Source organism: Crocodylus porosus, unplaced genomic scaffold, assembly GCF_001723895.1.
Source record: "Crocodylus porosus isolate Cpor-Errol unplaced genomic scaffold, CroPor_comp1, whole genome shotgun sequence".
NCBI classification, from domain to species: Eukaryota; Metazoa; Chordata; order Crocodylia; family Crocodylidae; genus Crocodylus; species Crocodylus porosus.
The window spans coordinates 25,286,598-25,304,455 of NW_017728914.1; the positions used below are offsets into that span (position 1 = coordinate 25,286,598).

At 43.9% G+C, this 17,858-nt stretch overlaps 2 protein-coding genes across 3 annotated transcripts in view; one reads left to right on the top strand and one right to left on the bottom strand.

Moving 5' to 3' along the window:
• GNPDA1 (glucosamine-6-phosphate deaminase 1) lies at nt 1-6,951 on the top strand. The gene is made up of 6 exons (XM_019535019.1): nt 1-338; nt 946-1,047; nt 3,096-3,278; nt 3,767-3,951; nt 4,474-4,648; nt 5,897-6,951. The coding sequence occupies exons 1-6, from the start codon at nt 215-217 to the stop codon at nt 5,992-5,994; spliced, it is 867 nt and encodes a 288-aa protein (XP_019390564.1). The 5' UTR covers nt 1-214; the 3' UTR covers nt 5,995-6,951.
• RNF14 (ring finger protein 14) overlaps nt 6,363-17,858 on the bottom strand; it is a 22,499-nt gene continuing 11,003 nt past the window's right edge. For both annotated transcript variants that reach the window (XM_019535017.1, XM_019535018.1), the window contains exons 6-9: nt 17,586-17,814; nt 15,944-16,116; nt 14,092-14,222; nt 6,363-10,969 (exon numbers count right to left, since the gene is read on the bottom strand). In XM_019535017.1, the coding sequence (XP_019390562.1) occupies nt 10,924-10,969; nt 14,092-14,222; nt 15,944-16,116; nt 17,586-17,814 (579 nt within the window). In that variant the 3' untranslated portion in view covers nt 6,363-10,923. The remainder of the gene's footprint in view (nt 10,970-14,091; nt 14,223-15,943; nt 16,117-17,585; nt 17,815-17,858) is intronic.

Here is a 17,858-nt window from a genome sequence, read left to right on the forward strand (position 1 = left end):
GGTGGGCTTAGAGTCGTTTGCTGATTATTTCACAGTTGAATACAGATAACGCGTCCACCTTGGATCGTTCCCGCTGGCACGTCTTGTGGTAAGAGGTGGAGCAAGAATGTGACTGTGCAAAAAAACTGGCCAGGGTTATATCAAGTTCTTGGTACCTTTGTCAATGCAGAACTGAATCGCGTTACAGTTTCCTTATTCAAACGCACAGGTGACCATGAAACTCATCATTCTGGAAAACTATGGACAGACCAGCGAGTGGGCTGCAAAGTTCATTAGGAATCGAATCGTTCAGTTTAGCCCTGGTCCAGACAAATACTTCACTCTTGGACTTCCGACAGGTAAGACCAGAAGTAGAGGGAACAATATGGACTCTCTTCAACTTGCAAACTTGTTTTAGCACTGATGAACGTATGAGCCAGTCGCATAGTTTTTGGGGACTCGGAATCAGAAGAACTAGTCACTCATGCTGCCCGTGGGATACTTGGGAGCTAAAGGTGCAGATTGGTACGCATAGTTGCTTCTCATTTCTTTTACACTCAGCAGTAAATGTTATCATCTTAAGAGCAGCTTTGGTCAGACACTGACAACTTCACTTTCTCCCTGGGAAGTAGATGAATACTGATTCCTCCCCTGCAACCAGTCTGAGACCCAGAGGCAATATGATTTTGTGTGTTTACTTGCAAAGCTCAGTGAAGTGCACTGAGTCTGGTGCTCCTCAGCGAGGTTCTGCTCCGAGCAGGATTTTGAACAGATGGTGCCGGTACTGAATTTGCACTCTGTGTTTGTGCGAGAGAGGGCCAGTGTTCTGCAATAAAAGAGCTCGGTCTTTAGTAATGAAACCCTCTACAGAACTGAATTACTGATCAGTTTTAAATAACTGGGTGGCCCTTGGCACTGTGGAAACATTAATTCCTTTATTTTGATTTGTCCTTGTATCTATCCTAGGAAGCACCCCATTAGGGTGCTACAAAAAGCTGATTGAATATTACAAGAATGGAGACCTGTCCTTCAAGTATGTGAAAACCTTTAATATGGATGAATATGTAGGTGAGTCACCAATTCCATGACATGGGGCCAGGGTGCAGGGAAGGGCACAAGCAACCTTTTTTCCCTGCTTTGTCTCCCCCTCCCCCCAACTTTGCGATAGATGAAATGTAGATATTTCTGGCTTGTTTCATTTACTACACTGTTAAACTCTTTGTAGAAAAAGCAGTGGCAGATAATCTAGAGAGGAGGGAAATAAGCACAGTGTCCCTTTGAGTTGGTTTCTTGGCAGCCACCTGGCTGACTTTGCCTTGTCACACCTTGCTGTCTGAACTCTGTAACTTGCTAATAGCAGTGCCATAACCAGTGCAGGGCAATCGGGGCAGCTACCCTGGGCATGGACCTAGTTTGTCCAGTAAAAGCTATTGCCCGAAGTAGTCCTTGTCTCGCACAACTTCTGGACCATCACAGCTACAATTACCACTCTTCACTATTGCTTAACTTGTAAATCATCTCCCATAGCCTGTCTTTCAGAGATACTGAAGATGTCCACTGCTGCTGCTATTCAGTGTAGCAAAGAATACCTTCTTCAATAGGATTCTCTGATTTGCTGATCCTGAAACTTGCACAATACGGCTATAAACATTCAGATAGGGAGGCTGTATAAGCACTCATCACTACAGGCTACAGATAGAAAATATGGCTGATGGGGACCTCAGGAGGCCATCTGGTCAAGGTGGGATCATTCCCATCTAAACCACCTCATCTAAGTGTTAATGTAATTGGAGCTATATAGAATATACTAAAAGGCCATTAAGTTACTGTCTGTTGTATCTGTTGGATATGCTTGTTTGTTTTGTGTGAGTTTCAGCACAACCGGGGTACCGCGAAGCACCTGATGACAACAGAAACAAGAGCACAGAATACGAGTAGTACAAATTAACAAACTGCACCTTTTTCCTCCAATTATGTGGGCCACCATAGCTTTAAATCTTGCTATGTCAATAAAGGAATCCTTTCCAAAATGCTGCTTTCAAAAAGTGTTCCATTCTGCACATCCTTGTTTTAGTCCTGATTTCTTCCAGTCAGGGAAATAAAAGCTGGTGCAACTTTCTTGCTATTTTGCTAGCTCAGAAGAAATATTGTAATTAGTAATTGATTGAGAAAGGCAGGGCCTCCAGCTAGAATGTCCTTTAGACTTACTGATAGGCTCCTGTTTTGCTAGATAGGGATTGCCTTGTTTATGAGGTTGTGGTGCAATACCCACTTCTTGTATGCAGCATGCAGAGACCATTGGACAGATACTCTGGTTATTGAGGTAGCTAGTATGAGTGCTAAATATGTACATTGTGGCTGCTCTTTGTGCAATAGCAGTTAGACAAGGCCACAATTCCTGGTTTGAGTACTTAAAGAACCTGCATATTTTTTTTTGAGCAGTCTTCAACAAAGCAGCCTATAGCCCCATAAGCAGCCTATATAGGAAGTCTTTAACTCTCAGGGAAGTCTCAAAAAATCAGACTAGCTAGTCTCTTAGTCATTGCTTCCCAGGCTTTTGGCATAGTGGTAAAAGTCTCTTACTCATGCTAGTTTAGCGCACAGCTGTAAAGAAAATAACCAGTTACACTTGTGCATCTGCTTTTTTGGAGAAGAAGCTGTTCCATGATAGTATAATACCCCAACCAAAGCACAAGAATGATTTGGCTCTCCCTAGCAGTGGGATCTTATTTGAACCATGTATTATTTTTAATGCAAAACTCAAGGAAATGAAAGAAGCCCATGAAAGAGTGAGAAAGAGAAGAAGTAGCTGGCATCTTGTTTGTAATCAAAAACACTGCAAGTCCATGCATAGTTAGGTACCTTTCTTACAGCATAGATGTATATACCTCTCCCATCTTCACTTATTTGCCACTTTCAGGTCTCAATCCTGGAAACTGCTCCATACAGGGCACAGAGGTCACAGAGCTTTTAAATGGACGCAACTAACTGCCAATGCAGAACAGCCTGCAGGATCGGGACTTTGGATTGTACAGTATCCAGTTATGGCACCTGTCTTGATTGGGGTCTGCAGACACAACTGTAATATATGAATAACAAACATCTCTGTTCTCTAGGTCTTCCAAGGGATCACCCAGAAAGTTATCACTCCTTTATGTGGAATAACTTTTTCAAGCATATTGACATCTCTCCAGAAAATACCCACATCCTGGATGGAAATGCAGCTGACCTACAAGCAGAGTGTGATGCTTTTGAGGGAAAAATTAAAGCAGCTGGAGGGATCAGATTGTTTATTGGAGGTGAAAATCTGAAGGAATAATGAATCCTTACTAGTTGGAGGGAATGCAGCCTGGTTCTACCATAGTTCTAGTTAGCTCTCTGGGGAATTCCTTTTTTAAAGCAACTTACTAGGCTCCTAGGAAGTCAAGTTGTACGTCCACCTCTCCACTAACAGTACGTTACCTATTTCCATTCCCTCTTATTACTGGGAACAGGGTGCTGGGACAGTGGAAACTAACAGAAATCTTGCTACAGTCAGCTTGCCTTTGACAACTAACTTTCTCATTACTTTTATTGCCCCTCAAATGTGCGGGAGTCTGGTTCTGCCCCTCCTGTCTTGCATGGGAATTCTGCCCTTAATTTTTTTCTAAGCTTTTTATGGTGAATGTGCTCCTTCCTTGTATATCTACAAGTATTAATGTCTTTCTAATAAGATTGAGGTGGATTCTGCTTCCTACTGTAAGTGTTTAAACCAGTGACCTAGCTTTTTAAACTGTTTCTAACACAGGTATTGGCCCAGATGGCCATATTGCCTTCAATGAGCCTGGCTCAAGTCTGGTATCCAGGACCAGAGTGAAGACACTGGCTATGGACACCATATTGGCTAATGCAAGATTTTTTGATGGAGACCTCTCCAAAGTCCCCACAATGGCTCTGACAGTTGGAGTAGGCACAGTCATGGATGCCAAAGAGGTTGGATAAAAATAGTCGCTTAATATAGTGTCCTCAAGCAGCAATATTTCCTGATAGCCGAGCTCTGCCCAAAGTTATTCTTTGTCTTAACACTTACTTTAATGTAGCCATTCAATACAGCTGCACTAAGAACATCCTCTAGGACCTCCCAGTTGAGAAGCTCACAAAACAGTGTGAGAACTAACTCACCTAGTGCTCTACTAGCAAAGCATGTGAGCCAGGGGACGGTGCGTGTTTTGAATGTATTGGTATATCTGTACCTCATAATGGTTAGGTCATACCCCCAGCTTGTTCTTGCATAAAAACCAGGAGTTCAAAGGACCAGATCCATTAATTCTAAAATGGTGAGGCAGGCCATGGTTTCTCTGAGGCAAATGAAGCAGGGATAACAAAAAAATTATTCTTGCCCCAGCTGATGTATGCATCTACTATGTTTTGAATGCAGATGCACACAGCTGGGTGTGTTCTTTCACCTGTATGTTGCGGAGCCTAACAAAAGAACTCCTGTGTCTTGGAATTCAGGTGATGATTCTGATCACGGGAGCCCATAAAGCCTTTGCTCTCTACAAAGCCATTGAGGAGGGGGTGAACCACATGTGGACAGTCTCAGCCTTTCAGCAGCATCCCAACACTGTCTTTGTGTGTGATGAGGATGCCACGCTAGAACTCAAAGTTAAAACAGTGAAATACTTTAAAGGTGAGTAATTGGCCAGATGGAGCTGTCTCTTCGGCTAGCTTTTAAATGTTTAAGTAGCACATTTTGCCACAGGCAAAGGGAGAAAAAGTTATTTGGGGAGCTGAGCATGCACATGGCCTCCCCCAAGCAGGTAAATTTGTGGGGGTATAGGAGGGAGGGGGAAGGGTCGGAGGGGTGCAGATTGAGCCCCAGTAGTGAGAGGGGGAGCGGGGCACAGGCAGGACTCAATCACCCAAGCCCCTGCTTCTGCCTGTGCTAGACTCTGTGCTGGGCTCTTCCCAGCAGGGGGCTGGTCAGGCCACAAGTGGTGGCAGTGTTGCTCACCTGGATTGGGGGGGGGGGGTTTACAGGGGCTATGGCAAAATTTGAGGTGGCTGCAGCCCCCCCATAGGTCCCCTCCAGAGGAACTGCTGCCCACCCAGAATGCAACATAACCCAGCCCCACCTCATGAAGCAGCCCTCGCAGCATGCAGCTGCAGCCCATCCAATGCAGATCTGGGGGTGTGCACTCTGCCCCTCCCCCATGGTGTGCATGGCAGCAGAAGTCAAATTTCCCCTGGACGAGCCACTTGCAGCTCAGTCCTGTGCTCTGCCCCTGTCATGCAGCCCCAGCCCTTCTTCCTTCGCTGTGCATGCACCCCTCCCCACCTTTGCTGCAGCTGCCAGAAGCCCATGGCCAGGCTGCCTTGCAGCCCTACTACTGCCCTGTGTTTGTGGGGGGGGCTAAGCCCTGTTAGCCCCCACTTCCTTCTGCCGCCTGTGCATTTTGCATTAGAAAATCTTTCCTGCTGAATAGGTTCTCCTTTTGAGGAAGAAGCCGTCAGATAAATCTTGTGTTCCGTGTTTACTTTTTAAAGTGAACTAAAATCGTCAGAGGAACACTTTAAATGTTCCACTTTAGTGTTTTGAACCCTAGTGCTGGGCTAGTATATGAGAGCAAGTGGTGCTGCTTAGAAACCATAAGCAAGACCAATCAACCCAGCTTAGTTATTTGAATGAAATGCCACCTGTTTTTGGGGTTTTTTTCTGCCTGTGGTAGAAAGTGCCACATTAGTTCAGAATTTTTAAAATATGAAGCTGGTAATTCCCATTGCTAAGACTTCCCAATAAAGGTTTTTTTTGGTTTATTGCTTAGAAAGGTGCATGGGGGCAGGAATACAATTTTAGTAATGGCTGTATTTTCACCAACATGCCTTAATTCAATGCATTTTACCCATACTAAATGTTTCCTTTTATTTTATGTGCCAGGTTTAATGCTTGTTCATAACAAACTAGTGGAGCCCCTATATAGTATGAAGGAGACAGGAGCAGAAAGAAGCCAGTCTAAGAAGCCATACAGTGATTAGTTTCTTGTGATCCAGGGCACACCAACAGGCTCTTCTCTGGGACACCAGCTGTGGGGCAGGAGGAATTGCTACACACACTCATGTTGGCTCTTAAATTAACAAAAAAAAAAGGTGTACTTGCTTTTCCCCCATCTCCTGCTAGGCAGATGGATGCTGACTATATGGCATTTTATTAAGCACATGACTGGACCCTCTGTATTGCGTACTAGCAACTTCCAATACTAACTTAATTCTCTAATGAGAGAGTCAGTTGTGAACAAGGTATTAATCTATATAGCAACTAAATAGGGCATCTCTCATATCAAATATGAAGATATGCAAAAAGCTGATTATGTAAATTAAGTAAGTCTATCACTGCCTTTTTTTTAAATTTTCCCATAATGCTTCTTCCTGACCTCAGTGAATTTGTACTGGCCCCTGCTGGAGGCTGCCAGTAAGTAACTTTCCTCAAAACATGCACCTGTTTAGTTTTTACTAATAAGTCCTACTCCTGGGAGGGACTGGACGCTTTGGGTTTCCTTTTTTCCTCAGTAAAGCAAAAACCCTGACAAACTGGCTCTCAAATCATCTTGCTAAGTAGTAGTTACTGAATAGGTAAATAATAACTTACTTATATCTGTAACAACTACTACTGTTTTATGGGTAGAGTTTAAAACACACAAACACTAAATCCCAACATTATAATGTCCCAAGGGTTATTTTGCTGTTTTATGATGGCTTAGAAACGTTTATATTTAAAAAGGGATTAGACATTCCTTAAGGAAAGGAATAGCAGTAGCTATTGAGCATGCTGGTTAAGGATATAGCCCCTGAATTAGGACTCCCTATACCTTTTTAAATGCTGGGAGTTGCAAGTGGGAAAGGAACAGTGGGAGGGAAAAACCCCAGTCATACCCACTTCACTCTTGCTTTCTGCATCCATTCTTTGCCACTGTGTGCCACAGGATGCTGGGTAAGTTGGAACCAGTCTGAGCCAGTAAATGGCAATGCTCACATTCTTACATGTATGTATGGTGTTGTCCTTCCTCCATGTTGCTTAATACTCAGGTATGTCGGTGTGGGGCCTGAGACCAGACATTGCCTCTTCCCTTTCCTTACATCATGTTGGTGTATCCTGTTGTCCTTATGTGGAAAACTCTACAGCCAACAAATCCAACTCATGTTAGCCCCCTAACCACACTTGGTGATAAGCAGACCTCAATCAAGACTTCATGTTGTGGATCAGAACCAGGAATAAAGTCCTGTTACTTTTTTTTTGTAGCTCGTACAGGGGCTTGTGCCAAACCACTGTAGGGAAAAGTTGGTGGCAAGACTTTCCTTGAGCAATATATTTTGTTTACATTGAAATTCATGAACTTTTCATTCAAAATGTAACTTTCTACATTAAATCTAGTATTTTTTCCAAATAAAGAGTCATCTTGACTATTCACAACTTTTAACATTCTAGCCAAAAAGTGACTTTCTTTTTGCAAAGCCCATGGAAATCCAATACTGTCAGAAAAAGCAGATTAATTTCCAACCAAAAAAAGGGAGGAAAGAAACAGTATGACTTAATTGACTCCTGGAAACACATGAGAAAGTAGTAGTGAAGGTAAAATTTTATGAAAAATAATTGTGTGATTCAGGTGCCAAAATCTTAGAGAATGAGAGATGCCATTTTGAAAATTGCAGTAGCTCTAGATTTTTTTTCTTGAAAAGTTTTGAATTGATAACACAGCACAAATGCATTTATTCAGTGCCTGGAGGAAGTGATAGCCTTGGCCCTATGAACAGTTAGTCTACTGCAGTGGTGCTCACAATAGTGGTCCCACAGGCCACGTAAATGGCACACGGCCAATTTATAACTGGATCACAGCTGGGCAGGGGTGGTAGAGGGGCCCAGCCCATTGGTCTCCCCCCAGGATTTGTGGAGAGCCCTGCAGGCTGGATGACAGTGCCAGGGGCTGGATCTGGCCTACAGGCCAGGGCTTGAGCACTCCAGGTCTACTATTTCTGTAGGTTTAAAAAGCTTGTAAGAATAGACATGGAAAGATGCATGTAACTGGGGCTGACTTTTCATATTAGCTTCCAGTTTAAGGGAGTATATTTACAATTCAAGTGAAAAATTCCACTTTCAAAAAAATGCAAATTCAGGCCATGAGGACTAATGCCAAAAAAGTTAGAACTCCTGCAGAAAATGTGTGTTTTGCTTTAAACATAACTAGATCTACCCATAATCTACCCAGGAGCTGTGAGTATTTTTCTTTAACTACTAAGCAGCTGTAATTACTTCAGCTTCTATAACTTGCCTATAACCAGGGAAAGACTGTAGAACTCACAAGGTATAGGTCAAGTATGTAAAAGCCAACAACTGTTCCCAAAGCATGACTATCAAAGATTATGGCAAGTGCTCTGAGCTGCTGAATATCACAAACCCGTACATGGCAATGGAACATGAATGCCTCTGATGTGAAGTCTGTAACAAAACAGGGCTCAGCTGCAGGCCCTACAACTAAAAGGAACAAATATTAGCATGAGTAATTACAGATCTACTTTTAAATAATATTTATTAATCTTTATCTCACATTCATCTTTATAATAGATACTGATTTACATGTTTCTTACAAAGTTCAGGGAACAGGGCTCTTGACTGCTTAAAAAGGAAGAAGTACCAGCAATGTTGCTTTATCCTTGTGGCTGTCTCAGCAAAAATTCTTTACAAAGCTAACCCTTATGCAGTGCACTGCAGTAGGAAGTAGAACAGGGCTATCTACCTGGAAGCCCGTGGGCAAGTCAGGGCTATCCCTGCAAATGGAAGGGGGGCTGCCTGGGAGGCTGGACAGCCCTGAAATAGAATATCCTTATCCACTTTTTTACATAACCATTCCTTAAAACAGCTGGTATGCAATAGGGTGGTTTTTCTCAATATCTCAATTCCAAAGAAGCATTTCAGAGACTGTGCTTACATTCATCCAGTTGAATTAGTCTGAATGCTTAATTGGTGTGTGTTTAACATGCATCAGAGCTAGCGAACGGCATATCCAAACAGACATCTTTTCTTAGAATTCTGAAGTGAGAGCCCCCCCTTCCCCAACACTGGTTTTATGAACAAGTGAAAGGCAAGGAGCCCCTTTCCTGAGATCCGGAATGTCCCATAGCCAGTGCAAGTGTGAACTTCACCTTTATACATATGGTCACTAGACACATGAATCAGCCTGACGCACTGTTAAATATGTTACATGATCACAGTGGTCATCCAGAAAAAGAGTATTGTTCTGTTCCACCTGGTGACTTTCGTACCCTGTATTCACCCCATACCAGATGTGAACATGACAACAACCACAATTACGGTCTTAAAGTGATTTTAGTGCACGTGAAAGGTGCCAGAAGTACAAATTATACACAATATTAGCAAAAAGCAAACTCACCCTGCATACACTCCCCTGGCCTCATCCAAGGCAACCATGGCCCATTTCCACATGATAAGGAATTTGTCCTGTGTCTTCCATATCTTTGATCTCTCAAGTCTGCCAGCTATGATGGCTAGTTGTGCAACAGAAATATTTGTCCTCTAAGAAGTGAGCTAAAAACACTGCTCAGTTTGGCCAAGTACATCTGAGTAAAGATTTATTTACTAACAACAAAAGCTGGATGTGAACTGCTCCTCTAAGGCTCTGCAGCATTACCAAGCACCTGGGCTTCTCTCATTTTAAACACAGAATATGAGCACAATATTTTCTGTCCATCTTGTACGTAAAAAGCAGTTCTGACAGTGTAGTGGTTTCTTCCAATCATTGCTTTCTTGCTTCAGAGACTTCTGCTGAAGCCCTGGCAGCAGCAGATTTATTTATCCGGCAGCTTAACGCCATTTTGACATGTAATAACAGCATGAGCAAGTGATCTAGTTCAGAAGCAGAGCTGATAGTACTCAAGCCATTTATCTAGGCATGTTCTTTAGACAGAAGTATTTACCATAACATTTTCTTCACTAACATTATATTAGACTTTGGGACGGAAAAACAGGCAGTCCTCAGTCAGCTGAAAGGTTCAACTTACTGCTGACTGTACATCTGTAAAAATTCAGTTCAGCAGAAGTTTGCTTTATTTAATCACCTCACAAATATTTGGTTAAAAAAACTGCACTGAATTTCACAGACTGGGCAAATTCTATCAGCTGCTTCAGTATTCATCATTATGCAAATAACCAAACAAATAAGTTAATATACTATAGCAATATGGAGATTAATTAATGAACCAAACCAAATATGCAGTAACTGGCTGTAACTTTTCTACAGAGATTCAGCAAAAATTAAGGTAACTAGATCTACTGAAGGGAGGAAAAACCGCTCCCAAATTCCCCATCACAAGTAAGCTGCAGCAGCACCAGAGCAGTGGATTACTAGACATGAATCAATCTGGATCCAGGTCAGGGGATACTAGGGAAGCAACTGCCAATTTCTGCAGACAGGAAAAAATTCCTGAGCTGTATTTTAATAAGCCTTTCTCTGATGGGCACGAGCAGCGTCACTGAAGAGCTCCAGAGACAAAACATCCAGCCCTTCTCAGGTACAGGACAGTGCTGCAAAGCATTCAGGCTGGAATCCAAAGACCCTTACGAGGCTGGATCCCCCAAATAAACTTCCAGAAATCTTTCCAGAAAGTGTTTCAGAGAAAGGGGTGCATCACAATATGTAGAGTTTCCTACACTGTTTTAAAATTTTTGGCTATTAGTTTGTTCACTTTGTTTAGCACTGGACATGAACATAAGGGCCTTAAAGCATCAGAGGTCTTCCGTTTCTGGAAACGGCCTGTGAATTGTTGTGTATGCATCCTGCAGCGAGTGTTTCACTCTTCTATCACGTAAGCAAGCCGAAAAGCAAACAAGCTTAACGAAAAAAAATGGAAACATCCATTTCTGGTTTCTTCAGCTCTTAGTATTAGAGGATGCAATTAGTCTTCATCTTCAGCATCTTCACCATGCATACCTTGAAACAACCTGTGAAGCAGCCAAGAATCTGTATTAGGAAGTAGTAAATGTCAATCTAAATTTGAAGCTACAAGTTAAACTTGCCAATTCTGTATTTTCAGGAAAATGCACATACTGCAACCCTTAACGTTAATTCAAATAAAATATTTTGCACTTACCTAACCTCTTACATTGTAAGTTCTTAACAAGCTTTACAACACTGAGTCTCCAAACATGAGTAAATGTTATTAATGATCAACAAGGATCCTGGTTTTCTCTGTTTAAAAACTGCAAATTCTCTGATAAACCCCCCTAAAGAGGTATGATTAAAATGAAATGCCATTATAGGTATCACTTGAACAATGTTTTATCGGCACTGTGGCAGGGCACGACCTAGGGGTGCCGTGAACTTCCCTAGCGCCCCCTACTTAGCGTGCCAAATCAGGCTTAAATGCACCCTCTATCTCGCCTACCATGTCTTTGATGGTAATATGTTAAAGGGAGGCTGCCCTTCTAACCCTCCTTGGCACGGTGCCTTGATGCATCTGGGCTCTGTCTAGTTACCCGCCTGTGCCCTCGTGGGCGCCTCCTGCTTTCTCCTGCGGCTCCTGCCCGCACCGGGGCCTCGCCTCGCAATTCCCCACCCACAACAGGGCCTCACCTCGCAATTCCTGCAATCGAGGCTAAGGTGGCCGTAGCATGCCTGGCCCCCAGACCCCTTTCCCGGGTCTCATGCCCCCTGGGCTCCTCACCATTGAGGCTCAGGTGGCTGCAGCCGTGCCTGGCCTCCAGACCCCCTTTCCAGGTCTTGCGCCCCACTGGGGCTTCTCGCCTGCGCCCACACTGGGCTCCTCCCGATACTGCCCACACTGGGGCCGGGGTCGGGACACCCCAAAATGCAGCGCCCTCTCCGGTGCCAGGAACCCCCCCCCACTACTGGGGAGCTCCCGTGAGGCCTCCTCCACCCCTACAGCCTCACCCGGTCCTCCAGTCCTATAAAACAACCAAAACAGAAAACTCACACCCCTGTGTTCCAACATAAATTCCAAGCCAAACTGGCTAACTTCCTTCATATCCCTGCTAGGGTTTCCTTCACCCAGTATCCTCACACCGCAACTGCTCGGGCCATCCAGCTTCCCTGCTATGTTTGCCCTGCTTGCTCCAGCCCTGCTTGCTCCAACAGACCTCCACCTTCCTTGGCTGCCAGAGGGGAACTGACCTTCCCTCAGCCTGGCTGTTTATATAGGCCAGGCCCTGCCCCCTTCTGGTCAGCTGACCCAACTGGTTGTCTCGGCAACCTGCACCTGTGCTGCCCTGGTGACTGGCAGCTGAGCCCACATTACTGCTTGTCAGTAGCAGGCACCTTAGTGCCCCGCTACAGGCACATTTATACTTCTAAAGCAATTTGGAAGCCTACCAGTGCCTCAATCACTATAGTATAATAAATTCTAAGTATCTATAGATTTTGGTATTTGATTTTAGACTTTTATCATGGGAAAAAAAAAAAAAAAATCAAAGCTCTCCTGCCCCCTTAACTCACCAGGACACAGATCCAGGCCCCTCACCTGCAGGCCACAGCCCCCCACCCCTGCTGGTGCCCCTCACTCCCCACTCACAGTCCCTCAGCCCTGCTGGTGCCTCTCACTCCCCACCCACAGCCCCTCAGCCCTGCTAGTGCCTCTCACTCCCCACTCACAACCTCCCTCGCCCCCCACAGCCCTGCTGGAGGGAGCCCCCAACTGCCAGTGCTATGGGGTCAGGGACCTGGGTCTGCAGCTCCCTGCTGCAGTGCCTGAGCCCAGCTGCCATCTGTGGGAGATAGTGGCTGCTGTGACCCCAACGGGGAGTAGATCCCAGCTTCCCCTCCCCATGGGCAGCCAGAGTAGAGCCAGAGTGGAGGGTGGGGGGGGGGGCCCGGGGCCAAAATATGTAGCTACATACATGAGGCAGGATGGGTACAGGCTCGGGGCTCCCCACCCTGCTGTCCTTCCTCCAAGGCCTCCACAGCCCTGTGGGTGGGATCTGGTACAGCAGGATAGAGCAGGGGCAGGTGGGGAAGCTCAGTACTGCTGCTGGGAGCCCCACGCTTCCCTGGTAAAGTAACTGGTGCCTACCCAGCAGCAGTGAGGGGCACACCTCCGCGCTGCCACCCCCACTGCTGCTGGGCAGGTGGGGTGGGCTTTGCCAGGATGGCATGGGACTTGGAGCGGCAAGGAGCTTCCTCGACTGGCCCTGCTCTACCCTGCTGCACTGTGACCCACCAACAGGGCAACGGAGGCCCTGGGGGGAAGGCAGCAGGGCAGGGAGCCCAAGCCCACAGGAGGCAGCCTGCACCCATTCCCACCCCACACCATGCACAGATGTGGACAGCATGTGCGCCCCCCGCCCAGAGTGCACGCAGCAGGGAGCCAGCCCCACCCCCACCAGATGAAGCACCCATGGCCCAATCCCAGTTCCTGCCCAGGCCCTGCAGGGAAGCATTCTCAAGTGAAATAAACAGTAGGCTCTGTTGGGTTGAATAAGGCACCTACATGCTCTAGTGAAGGACCTGTGACACTTGCAGGAAGATTTGGGATTGGAATATATTTGCAAAGAATTCTCTGATCATGCTTAATTAGCAAGAAATCCCCTTATAAAAAATACAAGCTTTCAACTTACTGCTGTCATGCCTCTCTCACCTGTTCCTCTCACATCTGCCCAAGCAGTAATGGTCTCCCCATGCACCATCCTAAAGCTGAAACATTCACTGAAGAAAAGTCTGCGGTTCCAAAAATCCAGAGCCACCTTCCCACCTCAGCCCTTACCCCATACTCAACACACCAACAGAGAACCCTTTAGGAAAGCAGTTTGTTAAAAATTAATTTCTGCCTCTGAATCAGCAGCAGAGAAAAGTGCATCTGCAATCAGCTGGCAGATTTCCCACCATATTAAAAATCCCTCAAAGAATTTTCCATATTTCAAACCATATCTGAACACATTTCATTCTTTTCCAACCTCTCAGAATTTTTCCTCCCACTAGTACACACAGACTGTAACACAGACTTTTCCAGTGCAAGAAAATAAAAAATTAATTGGGGGTGAAAGGTAGTAGGAAAGAAGCTACACAAATGTAAGCTGCATTAGATTCGAGAGCATGTACTTTGAATACGTACCGGTTAAAGCATGGAGAGGATGGATCATGAAAGTGCTTATATGGGTTCCCCCTAGACAAAGACCCCAGACAAATCCAGCAGAAGTACTGCCTACAGCCATTGCACGTCATCTTGTTACAACCATCTAGTTTCTGTTGAGGAACAAGAAAAACAGGGATAAGAATCAAACAGATCACAGTGTAATCTCACAACCTGCAAACCTGCCCATCACACCAACAATCAAAATGTGCAAAAAATGACACAGAAGCATCTATTTTCAGAAATGGAGTGGAGTACCTGTATTGTATTTGGTTGCATGCTGCACAACTGGCCGTACTTAACTACAAAAAAAATGTATTTTAAATACAAAAAAAAGAGTGTTTTAAAGCCAAGCTGTCTAACTGGTGGCTGGTCAATCGGCTGCATGTAGCTCTCAAAGGGGTAGTGACGTGATGGAGAGGGGTGTGGGGGGCATCTGTCACATGGCATGATGGGCAGAGCCTATGCAGTTTAGCATACAGGCCACTTTGAAACTGGACAGCTGTTTTAAAGATTGCTTTTCTAATGTGTGAAAGGAAGAACCCAGTTTATTCAAAAGAAAAATGACCGTTTTCAGTTATAACATGCAACAATACAACACCCCACACAACTCATCGCCAGCAGGGTTTAAAATCTTAAATTTTTACATCAACAACACACCCTTACCCACCTGAGCTACCAAAGCAATTACTCACTACATCCTCTAGCCACTTAAGGGAAACATAGCACAAATTTCCCAACAGATTAGACAACTGTTCTAGAAAACAGCAAAATAGGCCGAGGACTCCCAATCCACTTTCTGATTCTGGGGCGGGAGCATCAGATGCTGATTGGAGACAGACAACCAAAATAACTACAGATTTGGCATGTTCAACCTGCAAGGAATGTTAAGAAACTCTCCGAGTTGATTCTGCTATAGTTCCCATTCTGCTTCAAGTGACCCTGCAAAACCTGTTTGTAACTTACCGGCAAAATGGGAGACTAATACGCGACTCCTGGTTAGGGTTGAGTTATGAGGCTTTAAATAATAAAAAGGTTTTACTATATGGGAATGTAATCAGCAAATCAACACAGAAAAGATTTAAATTTCTCATGTCTCAGTTTCAAGACAGGACACTTTTGTACAATTTGAGGGTATTTTGTGACTGGAGCATGTTTCTCTGTCTACAACACACTGTCTGCAAAATCCAGTACTTTGTCCTCCCTTGACCCTGATTTAAAAAAAACAAAAAAACGAGCCAGCTGTGGAGGAATTTGTTTACTGTAATGCCAGCTGCTCTGACTGACAAAAATAGTGAATATAAATTCTTGCAAGCAGAGATACAATCAACATGGTAAAAATTATTCATTGCTGGTGAATGACTAGATAGTGACACTGCAGCATTCTTTTGCTTTTCTATTAAACACACTCAGAACTGTCTTTTCCCTGAAGCATTTATTAGCAATTACCCTGAGGACTAACGGTGAATCCGTTTAGTAACTAAAGAAAGATGCTTGTAAGTAGTATAAGAACAGTACAGAAGTCTGTGGCACATATGAGACTCAAATACCAATGCCAATCAAGGTTTTTAGCAGTGGAACAATGAATATAGATAGTAGCCAGCAGTATTATCATGAAATACCCACTGCTCTGGAGGCACCACCTCCATTATATGCAATGTAGACAGAATAGTGGAAATTCTTGACACACAACAACAGATTTACAGCCCTTGTTACTCTGAGTCTCACAAACCAATCTTTAATATTCTGACTCCCATTAGAAATTACCTGAATAACTTAAGACAGTACAGTTGAGAGCAAACTGGGATTCTTCAGTTTGCCCGGGGAAACTCACCTCTATATGAGTACCACAACAAGGACAGCATTTTGAATTCTTGTCTAGCCATTTTCTACTTTCCATCTCCTCCAGGGCTTTCTGAATCACCCTCTTGCCATAGCGCTGTTCTAAAAATCTTTGTGTGGTCTCATCTGCTTCTAGGTATTCGTTACGTAACTCCGTTAGCTTCTCTAGGAAGAGAAACAGAGCAACTGAAAAGACCCCTTTGCCTTTTATGCACGGTACTGTATTAAGTCCAATTGTCTAATGTATTTTTCAAAGAAACCAATACAACCACAGATAGCCTATAACACTTTCACACAGAGAATGCAAGTACGGTTTGCCAATGGACATAAGTGATCAGTTCGGATTTACAGATGCCCCTGCATGCTTAAAAAGATGAGCCAAGCACACTGGAGACATAAACCAGGAGGCTTCAAAGACCTCAGTGATCAAGAGGATTCCAATAGCCCTGAGAGGAAAAAAAATAAAGGAACAGCCACCCAGAAGTTTCATCTTGCTTGCTGACCCACATGTAGTCTACAGTCTCTCAAGTTATAAGTCTATAAACTTGAGCATGTTGAACAAGATGTTCCTTTCACCTGCACAACGTATAGCAGTAATTAAAAGCAATCAAATTCTCAAGATGCTGAAGGAACAGAATAAAGAGTAATACTGAAAATCTTGCAATGCCAGGATATAAATCAATGGGGTTCATACAATGCTGCATTCTGGTCCCTTTATCCCACAAAACTAGAACTGAAATAGAAGGTGTTTAAAGACAAATGACAAAACTGGTTACATTCACGGAAAAGGTTTCATATGAAGTGATAAGTGAACAGACACATTTTGTCTCCTCCCTAAGTCAGACAGAAGTGGACATGACAACGTTATAGAAATAAATAGTAGAAAGACGCTTCCTTTCACCACTTTTCATAACAACAAGAGGAGAGTCTATTAGAATAAAAACAGGTAGCAAATATAAAAATGACACAAGGAAAAGGCTTTCTAAACAACACATTTCTCAGGACCGAGAACCCCATTAAATACCAGGATTAAAAAAATGGAATCAAAACAAATGGAAACTTGTATGAAGAAGGCAAGAACATCCTGGGTTACCTTAGTATAGGTTTTAAAGTATTTTTAATATCAAAATACTTCATTCCCTAGAACTAAACTCCTCAGTTATTGGAAAAAGCTTTCTGTGGGCAGATTCTCTCATAAATGCTCACCTTGAAGATCTGTTATAGTTTCCTCTGGCGCTAAGCCACTGTGGGGACAGGATACATTCACATGTTCATTTCTATGCACTATATTTCCCCCAGATAATCAGTAATCAATTTTGTATTAAAGAAAACAACCCTAAACCATGAGGATCCAGTAACTACATTATTATACTGCAATAAACACTTTCCCCCTGCAACTTCTTCATTTTACTGCAGCACAGCAGGAGCAAGGTTTTCAACTCTGTAAATTGCCAATATCAAGGGAAGTCCAAGAATTCCACTCCCACCATCAGATACTGAAGGCTGTATCAGTGCAAATGTTTCCTACTGTGGAAGGTGTAAGAAGGAGAAAAAAAAATATTCCCCGTATTTATTTATCCATTCATGATATAAACTGTAACATTGGGCTCAACTTCCAAACAAGTGTCACTCACCTGCAGTGACTTTACATGGAGATACTCCATGGTAAGTCATTTTGCAGAGGGTGCAGAAGGCATAGTTGCAACTGGAACATATGCCCATGGTGCAACTAGGCTCCTGCATCACAGGAGTCTGACAGCATGGGCGAGGGCAATACACCACGTCTGCCATCAAGTCCAAGCTGGACTGCAGAAGCAGGCGGTCATAGCGTGCAAACAACTGCTCTTCAACCAGTTCTTTAACCTAAGCACGGAACAAAACATCATAGCATGCATTCATTCAGAATT